Source organism: Cherax quadricarinatus, chromosome 48 (genome assembly GCF_038502225.1).
Source record: "Cherax quadricarinatus isolate ZL_2023a chromosome 48, ASM3850222v1, whole genome shotgun sequence".
Lineage (NCBI taxonomy): Eukaryota > Metazoa > Arthropoda > Malacostraca > Decapoda > Parastacidae > Cherax > Cherax quadricarinatus.
The window spans coordinates 260,001-282,500 of NC_091339.1; the positions used below are offsets into that span (position 1 = coordinate 260,001).

Here is a 22,500-nt window from a genome sequence, read left to right on the forward strand (position 1 = left end):
TCTCTCTTCCTCTCTCTCTCTCTCTCATCCTCTCTTCCTCTCTTCCTCTCACTCTCTCTCTTCCTCTCTCTTCCTCTCTCCCTCTCCCTCCCTTTCCCCCTCTCTCTCCCCCTCTCTCTCTTCCTCTCTTTCTCTCTCTCTTCCTATTCTCTCTCTCTCCCTCTCTTCCCTTGTCACTCCCCCCTCTCTCACTTTCTCCCCCTTTTCCCCTCCTTCTACCCTCCCCTTCTCTCTCTTTCTCCCTCTCTCTCACTCTCTCCCCCTTTTTTCTTTTTCACTTTCTCTTTTAATAAAAAAAAAAAAAAATGATTGGGACTCGCAGGAATCAGGGATCAGATGACAATGGTACTGGTAGGGAGGAATGGATGGAGGAGCAGTGGAAAAGGATAGAGCAAGAATGGGAGAGAAATTAGGAGAGCTTTCTGAAAAAATGGAGAAAGAGCTCTCTGTGAAATGGGAAAAGAGGTTGGAGAAGGAGACGATGAATTGGGAGGCACAAGTCGAAACTGCAGTAGCCAGGGTAAAGTTCCTAGAATTTGAGGTAAACAGGCTGAAGCAAGTCTCAGGGGTAGTGACCAGAGAAGACACACCATACGAAGCTGAGAGGCTGAACAGGAAGGAAGGAGATATGAAATATACTAAGGTCCTATCAACCTGCAAAGAAGGGCCAGGGAGTGGAAGAGAAGAGCAGATGGGTGCAGATGGAGAGGGTGATAGGTTGAATGCTGAGGCACAACCATACTACCAAGAGCCACTGGAAAAATCAAGGGAGAAAATGGCCACATACAGACAGGAACCAGAGTCACAGAGGGAGAGGCAATGGGAGGAGGAAAGGGCAAAATCAGTGTTTATCCATGGGCTTCGGGAGAGAGAGGAAAGGACACACACACTGAAAGACGGCAGGAAGAAAGAAAGGAGATTGAGAAAATCATCACGGAAATAGGGGGAGAAGACATGGACGAGATTGTAAATTTTCAGAGAATGGGGGGTACTTGAAGGGGAGAAACCGACCGATCAAGCTGATTCTCAGGACAGAAACAGTGCGGAACAGGATCCTCCAAGAAAAACCACGGTTGAGAAGCTCGGAAGAGTACAAGAAGGTGTTCCTAGACAGAGACAGAACACAAAAAGAGAGACAGCAGCTGAGGGAGAGGACAAAAAAGCGAAAGGAGCTAGGAAAGGAGACAAGGATGGAACCAGCAGAGGTCAGTCAGAGCAGAACAGAGCAGCAAGAGCAAGCACACACACAACTATCCTCAGAACCCCACAACCTATCACACCATCCCAACACACAATACAATCCATACCCACAGCTTCCACCCAACCGCCAACCATAGAATCCCACAGTATGCTACCAGGTCTCCCACCCCCACAGGCTCCCCAAACCACAGTGTTGGAAAGGAAACTGAAGGTATGGTACACAAACACTGATGGAATAACAAACAAGTGGGAGGAGTGGCACGAAAGAGTCAAAGAGGCATCACCAGACATCATAGCAATCACAGAAACCAAACTTACAGGTATGATAACAGATGCCATCTTCCCAACGGGATACCAGATCCTGAGGAAAGACAGAAGGAACAGGGGGGGGGAGGAGTGGCATTGCTGATCAAACACCGATGGAATTTTGATGAGCTGGAGAGAGGAGACAGCGGAGAAGAAAGTGATTGCATAGTGGGAACGCTTCACTCTGGAGGTCCCAAGGTGATAATTGCAGTGATGTATAACCCACCACAGAACAGCAGGAGGCCAAGGCAAGAGTATGACGAGAGCAATAGAGCGATGGTTGACACACTGGCTGCAGTGGCCAGAAGAGCTCATACATGTAGGGCAAAGCTCCTGATCATGGGCGACTTTAACCACAAGGAGATCGAATGGGAGAACTTGGAGCCACATGGGGGCCAAGATACATGGAGGGCTAAGATGATGGAGGTGGTACTGGAAAACTTCATGTACCAACACGTAAGGGACACTACAAGAGAGAGAGGAGAGGATGAACCAGCAAGACTGGACTTAGTATTCACCTTGAGTAGTGCAGATATTGAGGACATCACATATGAAAGACCCCTTGGGGCCAGCGATCATGTGGTTTTGAGCTTCGAATACACAGTAGAGCTACAAGTGGAGGGGGAAGCAGGAAGGCCAGGACGAATGAAACCAAACTACAGGAAAGGGGACTACACAGGAATGAGGAACTTCCTGAATGAGGTTCAGTGGGACAGAGAACTGGCAGGGAAACCAGTTAATGAGATGATGGAATATGTAGTCACAATGTGCAAGGAGGCTGAGGAGAGGTTTGTACCCAAGGGTAACAGGAATAATGAAAAAGCCAGGATGGCAGAAACCAAGTGTGCTAGGGAATGGAAGAAATATAGAAGGCAAAGGACCCAGGAGAATAAGGAGAGCAGTCGTAGAGCCAGAAACGAATATGCACAGATAAGAAGGGAGGCCCAACGTCAATATGAAAACGACATAGCAGCAAAAGCCAAATCTGACCCGAAGCTGTTATACAGCCACATCAGGAAGAAAACAACCGTCAAAGACCAGGTAATCAGGCTAAGGAAGGAAGGAGGAGAGACAACAAGAAATGACAGTGAAGTATGTGAGGAACTCAACAAGAGATTCAAAGAAATGTTCACAGAGGAGACAGAAGGGGCTCCAGAAAGACAGAGAGGTGGGGTACACCACCATGTGCTGGACACAGTACACACAACCGAGGAAGAAGTGAAGAGGCTTCTGAGTGAGCTAGATACCTCAAAGGCAATGGGGCCAGATAACATCTCTCCATGGGTCCTGAGAGAGGGAGCAGAGGCGCTATGTGTACCGCTAACAACAATATTCAATACATCTATCGAAACAGGGAGATTGCCTGAGGCATGGAAGACAGCAAATGTGGTACCAATCTTTAAAAAAGGAGACAGACATGAAGCACTAAACTACAGACCAGTGTCACTGACATGTATAGCATGCAAAATCATGGAAAAGATTGTCAGGAGAAGAATGGTGGAACATCTAGAAAGGAATGATCTCATCACCAGCAGACAACATGGTTTCAGAGATGGGAAATCCTGTGTCACAAACCTACTGGAGTTCTATGACATGGTGACAGCAGTAAGAGAAGAGAGAGAGGGGTGGGTGGATTGCATTTTCTTAGACTGCAAGAAGGCGTTTGACACAGTACCACACAAGAGATTAGTGCAAAAACTGGAGGACCAAGCAGGAATAACAGGGAAGGCACTGCAATGGATCAGGGAATACTTGTCAGGAAGACAGCAGCGAGTAATGGTACGAGGCGAGGTGTCAGAGTGGGCACCTGTGACCAGTGGGGTCCCACAGGGGTCAGTCCTAGGACCAGTGCTGTTTCTGGTATTTGTGAACGACATGACGGAAGGAATAAACTCCGAGGTGTCACTGTTTGCAGATGACGTGAAGTTGATGAGAGAGTTCATTCGATCGAAGACCAGGCAGAAATACAAAGGGATCTGGACAGGCTGCAGACCTGGTCCAGCAACTGGCTCCTGGAGTTCAATCCCACCAAGTGCAAAGTCATGAGGATTGGGGAAGGGCAAAGAAGACCGCAGATGGAGTACAGTCTAGGGGGTCAGAGACTACAAACATCACTCAAGGAAAAAGATCTTGGGGTGAGTATAACACCAGGCACATCTCCTGAAGCGCACATCAACCAAATAACTGCTGCAGCATATGAGCGCCTGGCAAACCTCAGAACAGCATTCCGACATCTTAATAAGGAATCGTTCAGGACCCTGTACACCGTGTACGTTAGGCCCATATTGGAGTATGCGGCACCAGTTTGGAACCCACAGCTAGCCAAGCATGTAAAGAAACTAGAGAAAGTGCAAAGGTTTGCAACAAGACTAGTCCCAGAGCTAAGAGGTATGTCCTATGAGGAGAGGTTAAGGGAAATCAACCTGACGACACTGGAGGACAGGAGAGATAGGGGGGACATGATAACGACTTACAAAATACTGAGAGGAATTGACAAGGTGGACAAAGACAGGATGTTCCAGAGACTGGACACAGTAACAAGGGGACACAGTTGGAAGTTGAAGACACAGATGAATCAAAGGGATGTTAGGAAGTATTTCTTCAGCCACAGAGTAGTCAGGAAGTGGAATGGTTTGGGAAGCGATGTAGTGGAGTCAGGATCCATACATAGCTTTAAGCAGAGGTATGATAAAGCTCATGGTTCAGGGAGAGTGACCTAGTAGCGACCAGTGAAGAGGCGGGGCCAGGAGCTTGGACTCGACCCCTGCAACCTCATCTAGGTGAGTACAACTAGGTGAGTGTACACACACACAAAATGCAAAAACGCAACACAAACACACACACGCAACACATACAACACACACGCAACGAACACACACACGCAACACACGCGCAACACATGCAACACACACAAACACACACACAAACACACACACACGCAACACACGCAACACACACAACACACGCAATACACACACACACACACACACACACACACACACACACACACACACACACACACACACACACACACACACACAACAGAGAATGGAAAAGGTACAGGAGGCATAGGACCCAGGAAAACAAGGAGATTAGTAGAAGAGCCAGAAACGAGTATGCACAGATAAGGAGGGAGGCCCAGCGACAGTATGAAAACGACATAGCATCGAAAGTCAAATCTGACCCGAAACTGCTGTATAGCCACATTAGGAGGAAGACAACAGTCAAGGACCAGGTGATAAGGCTGAGGAAGGAAGGTGGAGAACTCACAAGAAACGATCAAGAGGTATGTGAGGAGCTCAACACGAGATTTAAGGAAGTATTTACAGTAGAGACAGGAAGGACTCTGGGGGGACAGACCAGATGGGGACACCAGCAAGGAATACACCAACAAGTGTTGGACGACATACATACAGATGAGGAGGTGAAGAAACTGCTAAGGGACATCGATACCTCAAAGGCAATGGGACCAGACAACATCTCCCCGTGGGTCCTTAGAGAGGGAGCAGATATGTTGTGCGTGCCACTTACCACAATCTTCAACACATCCCTGGAAACTGGGCAACTACCTGAGGTATGGAAGACGGCAAATGTAGTTCCCATTTTTAAAAAAGGAGACAGAAAAGAGGCACTAAACTATAGACCTGTGTCATTGACGTGTATAGTATGCAAAATTATGGAGAAGATTATCAGGAGGAGAGTGGTGGAGCACCTGGAACAGAACAGGAGTATAAATGCCAACCAGCACGGATTCACGGAAGGCAAATCCTGTGTCACAAACCTTCTGGAGTTTTATGATAAAATAACAGAAGTAAGACAAGAGAGAGAGGGGTGGGTTGATTGCATCTTCTTGGACTGCAAGAAGGCCTTTGACACAGTTCCTCACAAGAGATTAGTGCAGAAGCTAGAGCATCAGGCGCATATAACAGGAAGGGCACTGCAATGGATCAGAGAATACCTGACAGGGAGGCAACAACGAGTCATGGTACGTAATGATGTATCACAGTGGGCACCTGTGACGAGCGGAGTCCCACAGGGGTCGGTCCTAGGACCAGTGCTATTTTTGGTATATGTGAACGACATGACGGAAGGGTTAGACTCAGAAGTGTCCCTGTTTGCAGATGATGTGAAGTTAATGAGGAGAATTAAATCTGATGAGGACCAGGCAGGACTTCAAAGAGACCTGGACAGACTGGACACCTGGTCCAGCAAATGGCTTCTCGAATTTAATCCTGCCAAATGCAAAGTCATGAAGATGGGGGAGGGGCACAGAAGACCACAGACAGAGTATAGGCTAGGTGGCCAAAGACTGCAAACCTCACTCAAGGAGAAAGATCTTGGGGTGAGTATAACACCGAGCATGTCTCCGGAAGCACACATCAATCAGATAACTGCTGCAGCATATGGGCGCCTGGCAAACCTGAGAACAGCATTCCGATACCTTAGTAAGGAATCATTCAAGACACTGTACACCGTGTATGTCAGGCCCATACTGGAGTATGCAGCACCTGTTTGGAACCCGCACTTGATAAAGCACGTCAGGAAACTAGAGAAAGTACAAAGGTTTGCGACAAGGTTAGTTCCAGAGCTAAGGGGAATGTCCTATGAAGAAAGATTAAGGGAAATCGGCCTGACCTCACTGGAGGACAGGAGGGTCAGGGGAGACATGATAACGACATATAAAATACTGCGTGGAATAGACAAGGTGGACAAAGACAGGATGTTCCAGGGAGGGGACACAGAAACAAGAGGCCACAATTGGAAGTTGAAGACACAAATGAGTCAGAGAGATAGTAGGAAGTATTTCTTCAGTCATAGAGTTGTAAGGCAGTGGAATAGCCTAGAAAATGACGTAGTGGAGGCAGGAACCATACACAGTTTTAAGACGAGGTTTGATAAAGCTCATGGAGCGGGGAGAGAGAGGGCCTAGTAGCAACCGGTGAAGAGGCGGGGCCAGGAGCTAGGACTCGACCCCTGCAACCACAAATAGGTGAGCAAATAGGTGAGTACACACACACACATACACAACACGCGCGCACGCACACACAAAACGCGCGCACACACAAAACGCGCGCACACACAAAACGCGCGCACACACAAAACGCGCGCACACACAAAACACGCGCACACACAAAACACGCACACACACAAAACACGCACACACGCAACACATAGGCACGCACAAGCGTGCATATAGACCTCCCACTTAAACCACGCGCACACAAACCATGTACACAAACTACACACACGCAACACCCACACACGCAACACCCACACACGCAACACCCACACACGCAACACCCACACACGCAACACCCACACACGCAACACCCCCACACACACGCAACACACACACGCAACACACACGCGGCACACGCAACACGCAACACACACACGCAGCACACGCAACACACACACACACGCAGCACACACACAATGCAGCACACGCAACACACACACAATACACACGCAGTACACATAAAACACACACGCAACACACATGCAACACACACACACGTACGTTCACGCAAAACACACACGCAACACACGCACACACGAAACACGCACACGCAACACACGCACACACGAAACACGCACACGCAACACACGCACACACGCAACGCACGTGCAACGCACACACACACACATGCAGCACACACACATGCAACACACACACATGCAACACACACGCAACACACACACATGCAACACACACGCAACACACACACACACACACACACACGCAACACACAGGCAACACACACACAACACACACACACGACACACACACACGACACACACACACACACACACACACAACACACACACACACACACACACACAACACACACACAACACACACACAACACACACACAACACACACACACACATGAACACACACACAACACACACTCACATGAACACACGCGCAACACACATGCAACACACACACGCAACACCCACACACGCAACACCCACACCCACGCAACACACACGCAACACACACGCAACACACATACACGCAACACACACACACGCAACACACACACACGCAACACGCGCAACACACACCCAACACACACACACGCAACACACACGCAACACACACAACACACACACACACACACACACACTCAACATGCAACACACACACAACACACACAACACACACACTCACACACATGCAACACACACATGCAACACACATGCAACACACACATGAAAACACACACAAAACACACATGAACACACATGCAACACACACACGCAACACACACATGAACACACATGCAACACACACACGCAACACACACACGCAACACACACACGCAACACACACACACCCAACACACACACACGCAACACACACACACACGCAACACACACACACACGCAACACACACACACACATGCAACACACACACACACGCAACACACATGCAACACACACACACACGCAACACATGCAACACACACACACACGCAACACACGCAACACACGCAACACACACAACGCGCACATGCAACACACACAACGCACACACGCAACACACACACAACGCACACACGCAACACACACACACACACGCAACACACACTCAACACACACTCAACACACACACAACACACACACTCAACACACTCAACACACACTCAACACACACACAACACACACACAACACACACACAACACACACACAACACACACACAACACACACACAACACACACACACACACGCAACACACACACGCAACACACACACACACACACGCAACACACACACACACGCAACACACACACACACGCAACACACACACGCAACACACACACACACACACACACACACGCACGCAACACACACAACACACACGCAACACACACACACACGCAACACACACACACGCAACACACACACACGCAACACACACACACACACACAACACACACACACGCAACACACACACACACACACAACACACACACACACAACACACACACACACAACACGCACACACACAACATGCACACACGCAACACACACACACATGCAACACACACACATGCAACACACACACGCAACACACATGCAACACACACACACGCAACACACATGCAACACACATGCAACACACACACACACACACACACACACACGCAACACACACACAACGCACACACGCAACACACAACGCACACACACAATGCACACACGCAACACAACGCACACACACAACACACACAATGCACACACGCAACACACAACACACACACAACACATGCGCAACACACACGCAACACACACGCAACACACACGCAACACACACACACACACACACACACACTAAAACTCATGGAGCAGTGAGAGAGTGGACTTAGTAGTGACCAGTGAAGAGTCGGGGCCAGGAGCTGTGACTCAATTACTGCAACCACAAATAGGTGAGTACAAACAGATTATGTCACATCAGTTGTAAGATAACCCACTTACTGTTGTGGAAATTGTGGAAGGTTCTGGAGCTCAGTTAGGACACACAAAATTGTTAAATTGCCTCTCTGTAATAGGGAAACTTGTCATCACCCTCCAGTAACCAATTATTGAGCTCTAACTTCTCCTCGAGGTTAGCGAGGAGTTAAGATGTAAAGCAGTGTAGCTGAAGACTTGAGAGAATGGTTCCCAGTTGTTTGTAAGTAGCACTTGGTTCCTAAAAGAAAGTTCTGAAAATTACACCAAAGGAGATTTGTCATATAGGATGTTAGAACCACAGCCACCTACCACCATAATTTTGATGGAAATTTAAAGGGTCTTTAAATAGCCAGAAGCAATACATTAGTTTGGCCAAAATCATTTGCACAACCATGATATTTTTCAATATAAATGTACTAATTGCCATCGAATTTTGTAGCAGTTATTTACTTTTTAAAGTTATTCATATAAACAGAGCACTGTATACATGAACAGTATATTTAAACAATTTACAAGGGAATGTTATGTATACATACATGTATACATTGCATTGCATGTTAGGTAGTCTATGTACAGTACAGTGGAACCCGGGATTTTGCATGCACCGGATATCGGACTTTTTGGATTTCAGACAGTTTTTTGTGCAAAATTTTGCTTTGAATTTCGGACCTCGTCCTGGGAATCGCACGTATCAGATGCGTCCACCCTCCGGGATGCTGCTTCACTCTGGCTCTGTCACTGGTTGAGTGAGCATTCATCGAAAACATTTGCAATTTTTGTGCTTGTTTTCTGATTGTGATTGCAAAATAAGTCACCATGGGCCCAAAGAAAGTTCCTAGTGGCAGCACTTTGGTAAGGAAATTGAGAAACATGATAGAATTAAAGAAAGAGATCGTAGAAAAATACGAAAGTGGAGTACGTTTAGCCGAGCTTGCCAGGATGTATGGGAAGTCGAAATCAACAATCTTTTCCATCCTGGCAAAGAAAGTAGAAATCAAGGAAGCTAAAGTTGTGAAAGGGGTGAATATGCTAATGAAACAGAGATCACAAACAATCGAAGATGTGGAGAAGTTGTTTGTGTGGATCAATGAAAAACAGTTAGCAGGAGATAGTGTTGTGGAGCTGAACATTTGCGAAAAGGCAAGGCAATTACATGCAGATCTCATAAAGAAAATGCTTGGAACGAGTGCTGCTGTTAGTGAATTTAAGGTCAGTAGAGGCTGGTTCAACAGATTCGAGAAGCGTAGTGACATACACAGTGTTGTAAGGAATGGTGAGGCTACAAGTTCAGACAAATGTGGGGCCAAAGAATTCATTGATGAATTCAAGAAGTACGTAGAGGCTGAAGGATTCCTTCCCCAACAAGTGTTCATTTGTGACGAAACAGGCCTCTTTTGGAAGAAAATGCCAAAGAGGACCTACATCATGAAGGAGGAAAAGGCACTCCCAGGACACAAACCTATGAAGAATAGGCTAACTCTTTTGTTCTGTGATAATGCTAGTGGGGATTTCAAAGTGAAGCCTTAACTGGTGTATCACTCTGTCCTTGATGGTCGTGGTTGTGGAGGTAGATACTTGGAATGAGGTATTGGAAAAGATGTTGGAAACATATTTGGCAATGGAGTTGGTGGGGAGGACTATGTATCTTCTCGGCAGTGTCTTCTCTGGGTGTGTTGAAGATGTTTAATGCCCACCGTCTGCAGTCTCTGATGAAGTGACGAGGATAGTGGGGTTTAGAAAATACTTGTTCAATTACAGTGCATTCTTCCTCAAGGAACATTACCAGTAATAGACAGGACAAGCTTCCATCCTCTGCAGGGGTATACATAATCCCTTGTAATGACTGCAGCAAATTATACGTGGGTGAAACATCAAGAGACCTCCAAACACGTATTTCAGAACACCAATATGCAAGCAGGTCTGATGATACAAGGAATGCCTGTGTACAACAACACCATAATTCACACAACCATTTAATAAACTACAGAAACTCAAGATTTATCGCCGAAGAAGACAACACTCGATATCGAAGAATCCTGGAATCATCGCTTATCTCTGTGACCAACAACTTCAACCAGAACAATGGCTTTTATAACATAGATGAACCACTTGCCAAGAAACTTCTTCATCGCTACCCCACATAAGAGCATAGGAATGGAGGAACACTGCAGAAAGTCTGCTCACAAACTTATCCAATCTCCCTTCCAAGCTACCCAAGATTTTAGACTCTATAACCCCACTCGGTAGATCATCAGATGCAGCATTCTCCACCTACCACAGCATTCTGAACCTGACTTTAAATACTCGCGTACCTTCCACCCCAGGTAGATCTGTTTGTGACTTGAAAAAGCCCACTGTGTGGGCAAAACGTTGTCAATAAAGGATCACATTATACTGCATTGTGTCGGTATTTTATACCATTTATTTCCACCAAAGCAATGTTTCAAAGGTGCTTTGAAGTGACCTCGGAAACTGAATTGACCCTAAGAGAGCTCTGGAGGGATCACTTCAATATCCTCCATTGCATAAACCTTTATAGGTAAGGCTTGGCAGGAAGTGACTTCCAGGACTTTGAACTCTGCTTGGAGAAAATTGTGGACAGAATGTGTCCTCGACAAAGATTTTGAAGGGTTTGAGGCTGACCCTGTCGACCCTATGCCTGTTGTGAATGTATTGTCTTTGGGGAAGTCCATGGGGTTGGATGTGAGTGGCTAGGATGTGGAAGAGTTGATGGAGGACCACAGGGAAGAGCTAAAGACTGAAGAGCTGGAAGACCTTCAACTGGAACAGCAACAGACTGCAGCTGAGGAAATTGCATCAGAGGAGGAGGAAGAGAGAGGGGAGAGGGTGCCTTCTTCAGTGATTAAGGACACATGTGCAGAGTGGAATGAGTTACAAACTTTTGTTGAAAAATATCACCCTGACCAAGCTGAAACAAGCTATATTTACAACATGTTCAGTGACAGAATCTTGTCCCACTTCAGGCAGATCTTAAAGAGATGCCAGAAACAGAGCTCTCTGGACAGTGTTTTTGTGTGACAGGGGTCCAGTGACTCAAGCTGGTCCTAGTGCCAGTAAAAGACGAAGGGAAGTAACCCCAGAGAAGGCTTTGATACCTAAAGTCCTTATGGATGGGGATTCCCCTTCCAAACAATAATCTCGACTCCCTCTCCCCTCCTTGCCTTCTTCAATATGCCAACAAGATTCTTCAGTAAAGGTATGTAATGTTTATATTTATTTATATTTATCTTTCATTGTTTTCTGTATGTAAAACTATAGTTATTCTTTAAAAAATAAATCTCATTGTGAATATTTTTGAGTGTCTGGAAAAGATTAATTGCACAGTAGACTCCTGGTTTTTGTAATTAATCTGTTCCATAAGGTTGCTCGAAATCTGAACTGGCCGAAAACCGAAGTAATATTTCCCATAAGAAATAATGTAAATCCAATTAATCTGTTTCAGACACCCAAAAATATTAAAAAATAAACTTTATGGCGAATAACTATAGTGTTGCGACTCTTCAGCGGTTAGTGCATTCATTTCTTACCTAAAAATATTTGTATGTAGTCTTAATGTAGGGTGAGAGGTGGGTAGTATTTATTTGTACCTACCAGCTACATACACTGCGGCCCACAGCCATGTTATTACCATCGACATACCATGTTCACTGAGTTTAATCGTTTCTAGCAACTACCTTTAGATGCCATCATAAACAGTGGGAGAAGTAATGAATAATTCATGCCAAGAATTGTAAACAATTAGTAGGTAGTAGGTTGGTAGACAGCAACCACCCAGGGAAGTACTACCGTCCTGCCAGATGACTGTGAAACAAAAACCTGTAACTGTTTTGCATGATGGTAGGATTGCTGGTTTCTTTTTCTGTCTCATAAACACGCTAAGATAACAGGGATATCTTGCTACTCCTACTTACACTTTGGTCACACTTCACAGACACGCACATGCATATATATATATACATACATCTAGGTTTTTCTCTTTTTTCTAAATAGCTCTTGTTCTTTTTTATTTCTTCTATTGTCCATGGGGAAGTGGAAAAGAATCTTTCCTCCGTAAGCCATGCGTGTCGTATGAGGCGACTAAAATGCCGGGAGCAATGGGCTAGTAACCCCTTCTCCTGTATACAATTACTAAAAAAGAGAAGAAGAAAAACTTTATAAAACTGGGTTGCTTAAATGTGCGTGGATGTAGTGCGGATGACAAGAAACAGATGATTGCTGATGTTATGAATGAAAAGAAGTTGGATGTCCTGGCCCTAAGCGAAACAAAGCTGAAGGGGGTAGGAGAGTTTCAGTGGGGGGAAATAAATGGGATTAAATCTGGAGTATCTGAGAGAGTTAGAGCAAAGGAAGGGGTAGCAGTAATGTTAAATGATCAGTTATGGAAGGAGAAAAGAGAATATGAATGTGTAAATTCAAGAATTATGTGGATTAAAGTAAAGGTTGGATGCGAGAAGTGGGTCATAATAAGCGTGTATGCACCTGGAGAAGAGAGGAATGCAGAGGAGAGAGAGAGATTTTGGGAGATGTTAAGTGAATGTATAGGAGCCTTTGAACCAAGTGAGAGAGTAATTGTGGTAGGGGACTTGAATGCTAAAGTAGGAGAAACTTTTAGAGAGGGTGTGGTAGGTAAGTTTGGGGTGCCAGGTGTAAATGATAATGGGAGCCCTTTGATTGAACTTTGTATAGAAAGGGGTTTAGTTATAGGTAATACATATTTTAAGAAAAAGAGGATAAATAAGTATACACGATATGATGTAGGGCGAAATGACAGTAGTTTGTTGGATTATGTATTGGTAGATAAAAGACTGTTGAGTAGACTTCAGGATGTACATGTTTATAGAGGGGCCACAGATATATCAGATCACTTTCTAGTTGTAGCTATACTGAGAGTAAAAGGTAGATGGGATACAAGGAGAATAGAAGCATCAGGGAAGAGAGAGGTGAAGGTTTATAAACTAAAAGAGGAGGCAGTTAGGGTAAGATATAAACAGCTATTGGAGGATAGATGGGCTAATGAGAGCATAGGCAATGGGGTCGAAGAGGTATGGGGTAGGTTTAAAAATGTAGTGTTAGAGTGTTCAGCAGAAGTTTGTGGTTACAGGAAAGTGGGTGCAGGAGGGAAGAGGAGCGATTGGTGGAATGATGATGTAAAGAGAGTAGTAAGGGAGAAAAAGTTAGCATATGAGAAGTTTTTACAAAGTAGAAGTGATGCAAGGAGGGAAGAGTATATGGAGAAAAAGAGAGAAGTTAAGAGAGTGGTGAAGCAATGTAAAAAGAGAGCAAATGAGAGAGTGGGTGAGATGTTATCAACAAATTTTGTTGAAAATAAGAAAAAGTTTTGAAGTGAGATTAACAAGTTAAGAAAGCCTAGAGAACAAATGGATTTGTCAGTTAAAAATAGGAGAGGAGAGTTATTAAATGGAGAGTTAGAGGTATTGGGAAGATGGAAGGAATATTTTGAGGAATTGTTAAATGTTGATGAAGATAGGGAAGCTGTGATTTCGTGTATAGGGCAAGGAGGAATAACATCTTGTAGGAGTGAGGAAGAGCCAGTTGTGAGTGTGGGGGAAGTTTGTGAGGCAGTAGGTAAAATGAAAGGGGGTAAGGCAGCCGGGATTGATGGGATAAAGATAGAAATGTTAAAAGCAGGTGGGGATATAGTTTTGGAGTGGTTGGTGCAATTATTTAATAAATGTATGGAAGAGGGTAAGGTACCTAGGGATTGGCAGAGAGCATGCATAGTTCCTTTGTATAAAGGCAAAGGGGATAAAAGAGAGTGCAAAAATTATAGGGGGATAAGTCTGTTGAGTGTACCTGGTAAAGTGTATGGTAGAGTTATAATTGAAAGAATTAAGAGTAAGACGGAGAATAGGATAGCAGATGAACAAGGAGGCTTTAGGAAAGGTAGGGGGTGTGTGGACCAGGTGTTTACAGTGAAACATATAAGTGAACAGTATTTAGATAAGGCTAAAGAGGTCTTTGTGGCATTTATGGATTTGGAAAAGGCGTATGACAGGGTGGATAGGGGGGCAATGTGGCAGATGTTGCAAGTGTATGGTGTAGGAGGTAGGTTACTGAAAGCAGTGAAGAGTTTTTACGAGGATAGTGAGGCTCAAGTTAGAGTATGTAGGAAAGAGGGAAATTTTTTCCCAGTAAAAGTAGGCCTTAGACAAGGATGTGTGATGTCACCGTGGTTGTTTAATATATTTATAGATGGGGTTGTAAGAGAAGTAAATGCGAGGGTTTTGGCAAGAGGCGTGGAGTTAAAAGATAAAGAATCACACACAAAGTGGGAGTTGTCACAGCTGCTCTTTGCTGATGACACTGTGCTCTTGGGAGATTCTGAAGAGAAGTTGCAGAGATTGGTGGATGAATTTGGTAGGGTGTGCAAAAGAAGAAAATTAAAGGTGAATACAGGAAAGAGTAAGGTTATGAGGATAACAAAAAGATTAGGTGATGAAAGATTGAATATCAGATTGGAGGGAGAGAGTATGGAGGAGGTGAACGTATTCAGATATTTGGGAGTGGACGTGTCAGCGGATGGGTCTATGAAAGATGAGGTGAATCATAGAATTGATGAGGGAAAAAGAGTGAGTGGTGCACTTAGGAGTCTGTGGAAACAAAGAACTTTGTCCTTGGAGGCAAAGAGGGGAATGTATGAGAGTATAGTTTTACCAACGCTCTTATATGGGTGTGAAGCGTGGGTGATGAATGTTGCAGCGAGGAGAAGGCTGGAGGCAGTGGAGATGTCATGTCTGAGGGCAATGTGTGGTGTGAATATAATGCAGAGAATTCGTAGTTTGGAAGTTAGGAGGAGGTGCGGGATTACCAAAACTGTTGTCCAGAGGGCTGAGGAAGGGTTGTTGAGGTGGTTCGGACATGTAGAGAGAATGGAGCGAAACAGAATGACTTCAAGAGTGTATCAGTCTGTAGTGGAAGGAAGGCGGGGTAGGGGTCGGCCTAGGAAGGGTTGGAGGGAGGGGGTAAAGGAGGTTTTGTGTGCGAGGGGCTTGGACTTCCAGCAGGCATGCGTGAGCGTGTTTGATAGGAGTGAATGGAGACAAATGGTTTTTAATACTTGACGTGCTGTTGGAGTGTGAGCAAAGTAACATTTATGAAGGGATTCAGGGAAACCGGCAGGCCGGACTTGAGTCCTGGAGATGGGAAGTACAGTGCCTGCACTCTGAAGGAGGGGTGTTAATGTTGCAGTTTAAAAACTGTAGTGTAAAGCACCCTTCTGGCAAGACAGTGATGGAGTGAATGATGGTGAAAGTTTTTCTTTTTCGGGCCACCCTGCCTTGGTGGGAATCGGCCGGTGTGATAATAATAAAAAAAAAAAAATTGTAAACAAAAGTGTTAAGGGCGGTTACTGGGCCAGACAGCAGATTCATACAGTTTTCTCTAACACTGGATGCTGGACCAGAGAAAACAATGTTTTCCCTCCACCCGACTTGCCACTTGATAGCATATAAACATTACGTGTTTATGTGCTATGTAGTAATGTGTCTCTTATATAATTTTGAAGAAAATATCATAGATGGATTAATGAAAATGTCTATTTTAACCTGAGATGAGACATTTAGTGTGCCCAAGACTGATTATTATTAAACATACATTGCAATTAAACATTGCTTGTTTATATGCTATGTAGTAACATGTTTCTTATATAATTTTGAAGAAAATATCATATATGGTTTAATGAAAATGTCTCTATTAACCTAAAGACATTTAATGTGCCCAAGAGTGATTAAGTACGAAATCCGGGGTTCCACTGTACTGCATTTTGTATCTATTGTGAGTTAATTTACCTCTGTTGTGTCATGTACCTGGTCGTAACTCGAGCACTTATTTATGCCGATGTTTTAAATTCCATTTAAATTATTAATGGCAAACTCAGCAGGTATGAAGCTTTTTATGTGTACAGTATAGTATAGGAAATAAATAATGAAAATAATAAAATAATATAAATTATAATGAAAATTGTATGAATAATAATGAAATAATATCAATATAAATAATAATTATACCAAATAATAACACATAGTAAGAATAAGAATACTTTTGTACACAGGTTAAACAACAGTAAGAATCATTTCCTTTGTCAACAAGTTCCATGTCTTTCATTTTATAGGTAATATTTAAAAGAAATTGTATATATATAATAAAAAAAGGAATTGGTAATAAGTCTCTTGATTCAAGGAATTGGTTCCACCTTCCCTTCCCCTTATAGTAATGTACATTCCCTGCCTCTTACAGTAATACACATTCCCTGTCACTTATAGTAATACACATTCCCTGTCACTTATAGTAATACACATTCCCTGCCTCTTACAGTAATACACATCAGAAAGTAGTTTAACTTAAGATAAAGTCCACTTTTCAGTTTGTTCTGCTTATGGTAAATCTGTAGTAAATACTGTTTCAAGAGGGCTTACTTGGCATGACAGTTTTGAGTGTTAATGCTCTTTGCTTTTATTGTTGTATGTATCTTTGTTTTTATTGTGCATGTGTACTGTACAGTGTGTGTGTGTATTGTACAGTGTGTGTGTACTGTACAGTGTGTGTGTACTCTACAGTGGCTGTGAGTGCTCGGTGACCTATGCGGTCAGAGTGCTGTGTAAATATCGCAACTACTTCTGTAGGGAGCAGAATTCTTGTTTAAATTGCATTACAGCCTCTCCTCACTTAACGACGGAGTTACGTTCCTAAGACCACGTCGGTCAGTGAATTCGTTGCTAAGTGGGGAGCATACTATAATGGTAGTGGGTTTGTGTCAGTCATCCCTGATATTATTTAAATGTCACCTTTGCATCATTTATAATAGCATTTCTGGTATATTTTTAAATGTTATACCTGAGTGTACTGTATATTGTAATAAACAGAATAAAGGAAGTCATCTCTAATATGTATTATTTAGGTATGCATACTGGTCAGAGAGCACATCATAAGTCCAAGGCATCAGTAAACGAGTACATCGCTAAGTGAGGAGAAGCTGTATTTTAATGTAGCTTGTACCAAACGTTAAATAATTTCTCCAGTTGTGAGAGTTATGGTTTAACTTATTTTGTCAATACAGCCTCTCCTCACTTATCGATGTACTCGTTTACCAATGCCTCGGACTTATGACGGGCTCTCTGACCAGTATTTATACCTAAATTATGTCTGTTAGAGCTTATTTCCTCTGTTCTGTGTATTTCAATATACAGTACATTACTGTACAAACATTTAAAAATATACCAAAACTGTTATAAATGGTGCAAAAGTGACATTAAAACAATATCAAAGATGGTTGACAAAAACCCACTACCATTATAGTATGCTCCTCACTTAGTGACAAATTTTTTTAATGACATGGTCTTAGGAATGGAACGCCATCGTTAAGTGGGGAGAGGCTGTATACCAACACTTTACTGGACCCATACAAAGAAGCTAAGTAGAGATGAAGTGGATCATATTAGTATGTGTGTCACATTTTTGTGTTCACTTTGAAATTTATAAACAGTTTTTGGGCTTGAATGGCTTAGAAAATAAACTTCACATGTTACCTATAGGCTGGAGCATCTCTGACACATTTAGTAGTATTACAATTTTGTATAATATTCTATATTTTTTTGCAGTTGTACTCATAGCTGGCTGCATTTGGCTGTGTTATGCCGGTCACCGTGCCTACAAGAGGTATTCTAACTCTGAGGGGCGGGTCATCAGCACTGCACAGACAGTCGTTGCTCCACCTGGCTCGTACCCTGTGGTATCCTCTGTGGCATGTCAGTATCCACCTGGCACACAGATCACCACTTATACCACTTCAGGTGGCCCACCAGCTGGCTATGCTGTTAGTGGCCAAATGGCTCCCTACCCTTCGCAGGGACAATACCCATCCCCAGTTCCAGGACAGCCAAGTCCATACCCAGTGGCAGCAGGACAGAGTCCATATCCATCACACATTCCAGGACAACCAGGTCCTCCATACCAGACACCAGCAGCTGGACATCCAGGACCGTTCCCAACACCGGCGACAGGACATCCTGGACCATACCCACCTCCAGTAGGCCCATATCAGCCACCACCTGCTGAACCATACCCAACTCCCTATCCAGGAATGCAGCCGGCACCCCCCTACCAGAGCCAGTTTGCACCAGAGGCGCCAGGACTGCCTGAAAAAACTGGATTACCCGGGGAAATGGCACCAGTCGACCCCTATGAGAAACCACCACCATATGCTCCATAAATCTTCCATGACATGGCCCTCAAGGAGAATGTGCTTTCGTGACTAAGTGGTGCTTTATCCTCTGTCATTATATGAAATGGTTTTATTTAGGTATTCTCTAGTGCTTTTTATCTCCATAGATATGTATCAAGGGATGGTCAGGTATTTTATTATTTGTTCTTGTAGAAATGTCGAATGTATGAGCCTTTTTTCTTGTGTTTACACAAATGTATGAGTCTGTATTTTGTTGAAACTACATGAATATATTAAGTCATTATTCAGTGGTGACTACATGAACATATGAACCTGTGCACTCTTATGAATATACGAACATATGCATCTGTACTCTGTTGTGACTACATGAGTGTTGAACCTATTCTCTGTTGTGACTGCATGAATGCATGAGGCTGTACCTTGTTAAGACTGCACGAATGTATGAGTATGACTACACGAATGTATCCTCTTGACTTTGTTGTGACAACATGAATGTTTGAGCCTGTACTCTGTAATGACTGCATTAGTATACAAGCCTGTATTCTGTTGTGACTATGCGAATGTATGAGCTTGTACTCTGTTGTGACTACACAAGTCTGAATGGTGCAAGTAAAACAGAAAACCAACATAGGGCAAGGAGAAACCTTTCATGTGTTTTGTAGTAAGAATTTTATCCTTGCCCTTTATGTTTAGGCAGCCCTCAGCCACCTCGTCATGTACTTTCCTGTGACAGGTTAAATTGCAGACCTCTTATATAATGACCTCATTTGTTATGACCTCGTTTATCATGACTTCGTTTATATCTTTTATCACTAGGGAGTTAATCAGCCATAGAATGGGTGGTGTTTGAACCACCACCCATGAGTTCCAACCCCACTCATTTTGTGTTTTCTTTGCAATCATGTTATTACGATTTTGTGAGTTATGTTAGGGTGTTAATGTTAATCTGAGAGAAGATAGCCATTAGTGATATTTTTAATCCCTTATAAATACTGCTTGGGTTTACTATAGTTGCATAGGTTAGCTTTGCCATGTATAGAAGGGAGTGGAGGACATAACAGGAAGTGTATTTTGTTTCAATAATTATGCTCATCACTGTGAATTATTTTCATATATTCAGTATGTATTTTGTGTGCTTGTATATATAATATCCTAAGTAGTAGGTTGGTAGACAGCAACTGCCCAGGGAGGTACTACCATCCTGTCAAGTGAGTGTAAAATGAAAGCCTGTACAGTATACCCCCGGTTTTCGTAATTAATCTGTTCCAGAAGGTTGGCCTAAATCCAAAATGGCCAGAAACCGAAGTAACATTTCCCATAAGAAATAATGTTAATCCAATTAATCCGTGTCAGACATCCAAAAATATTAACAAAAAATACTTGTGTTGCAGCTCTTCAGTGGTTAGTACATTCATTACTTATCTTAAAATATTTGTAAGTCTTAATGTAGGGCAAGAGGTGAGTAGTAGTTGTAGGAAGTCTGTGAAGGTAGCCAGTAGATGTTTATATGCTATATGCTATGTAACATGTTTCTTACATAATTTTGAAGAAAATGTCATAGCTGGATTAATGAAAATGTCTATATTAACCTAAAATAAGACATTTAATGTGCCCAGGAGTGATTATTATTCCGTATTGGTATTATAACTATGGCATTGAAACTAGAGGGACACTCTTAGTGAACGAGTAACAAAGGCATGTTATATGCTATGTACGTAATGTGTTTCTTCTATGATTTTGAAGAAAATATCATAGCTGGATTAGTGAAAATGTTCATATTAACCTAAAATAAGACAATGTGCCCAAGAGAGTCACAAATGTATGAGCGACCCAGGTGAACGCTTCTGGTACCAACAATTTTCGAGCGGATGCATGAAATCTGGAGGGAAATTTTGCCGATAAAAGTGCTTGACTTCCGAATTTGCCGATTTCTGCACCAGCCTAAAACCGGGGGTCCAATGTAATTGTTTTACACAATGGTAGGATTGCTGGTGTCTTTTTTTCTGTCTCATAAACATGCAAGATTTCAGGTATGTCTTGTTACTTCTACTTACACTTAGGTCACACTACACATGCATGTACAAGCATATATATACACACTCCTCTGGGTTTTCTTCTATTTTCTTACTAGTTCTTGATCTTATTTCCTCTTATCTTCATGGGAAAGTGAAACAGAATTCATCCTCTGTAAGCCATGCGTGTTGTAAGAGTCGTCTAAAATGCCTGGTGCAAGGGGCTAGTAACCTCTTCACTTGTATTCATTACTGAAGTTAATAAGAGAAACTTTTTTTTTATGAGCCACCCTGCCTTGGTGGGAAACTGCCAATTTGTTGAAAGAAAAGAAGTATATATAAATATTCATACATACATATGTACATGCATACATTAGAAACCTCGTATCCACTGTTTCAGTATTCATGGTTTCAGCTCCTCACGGTTTACTGTGGCCAAAAAATACCTCTTAATTTTTCATAATGGCCTCGAAGCACAAAAGTTGAAAGGCTGACAGTTCTTCAAAGCCTAGGAGAAGCTGTGAAGTGCTTCCCATTAGTGAAAAAATCATAATTATTCACTTAATGTGAATAATTTATAATAGGTATGTATAGGACTTATATATAGGGTTTGCTACTATCCACAATTTCAGTATCCATGGCAGGTCTTTGGAATGTATATATCTCCATGGGGAAGTGGAAGAGAATTCTTCCTCTGTAAGCCATGCATGTCGTAAGAGGCTACTAAAATGCCTGGAGCAAGGGGCAAGTAACCTCTTCTCCTGTATACATTACTAAATTTAAAAAGAAGAGTTTTGTTTTTCTTTTTAGGTCACCTTGCCTTGGTGGGATGTGGCTGGTTCATTGAAAATGTAATATATATATATATATTATATATACATTATATATATATATATATATATATATATATATATATATATATATATATATAAATCTATATATATAAATTATATATATATATATATATATATATAACTGTATATATATATATATATATATATATCTATATATATATATATATATATATATACATGTATATATATATATATATATATATATATATATATATATATATACAGTGGACCCCCGGTTAACGATATTTTTTCACTCCAGAAGTATGTTCAGGTGCCAGTACTGACCGAATTTGTTCCCATAAGGAATATTGTGAAGTAGATTAGTCCATTTCAGACCCCCAAACATACACGTACAAACGCACTTACATAAATACACTTACATAATTGGTCGCATTCGGAGGTAATCTTTATGCGGGGGTCCACTGTATATATATATATATA

The 22,500-nt window shown here is 42.8% G+C and overlaps 1 protein-coding gene across 1 annotated transcript in view; it reads left to right on the top strand.

Moving 5' to 3' along the window:
* The window catches only part of LOC128696124 (calcium-binding protein P), a 65,785-nt gene extending 43,789 nt beyond the window's left edge, over window positions 1-21,996 (top strand). Inside the window, exon 4 of the mRNA XM_053787214.2 lies at window positions 18,610-21,996. Within this exon, the coding sequence (XP_053643189.2) occupies window positions 18,610-19,220 (611 nt within the window). The 3' untranslated portion in view covers window positions 19,221-21,996. The remainder of the gene's footprint in view (window positions 1-18,609) is intronic.
* The last annotated feature ends 504 nt before the right edge of the window (window positions 21,997-22,500 follow it).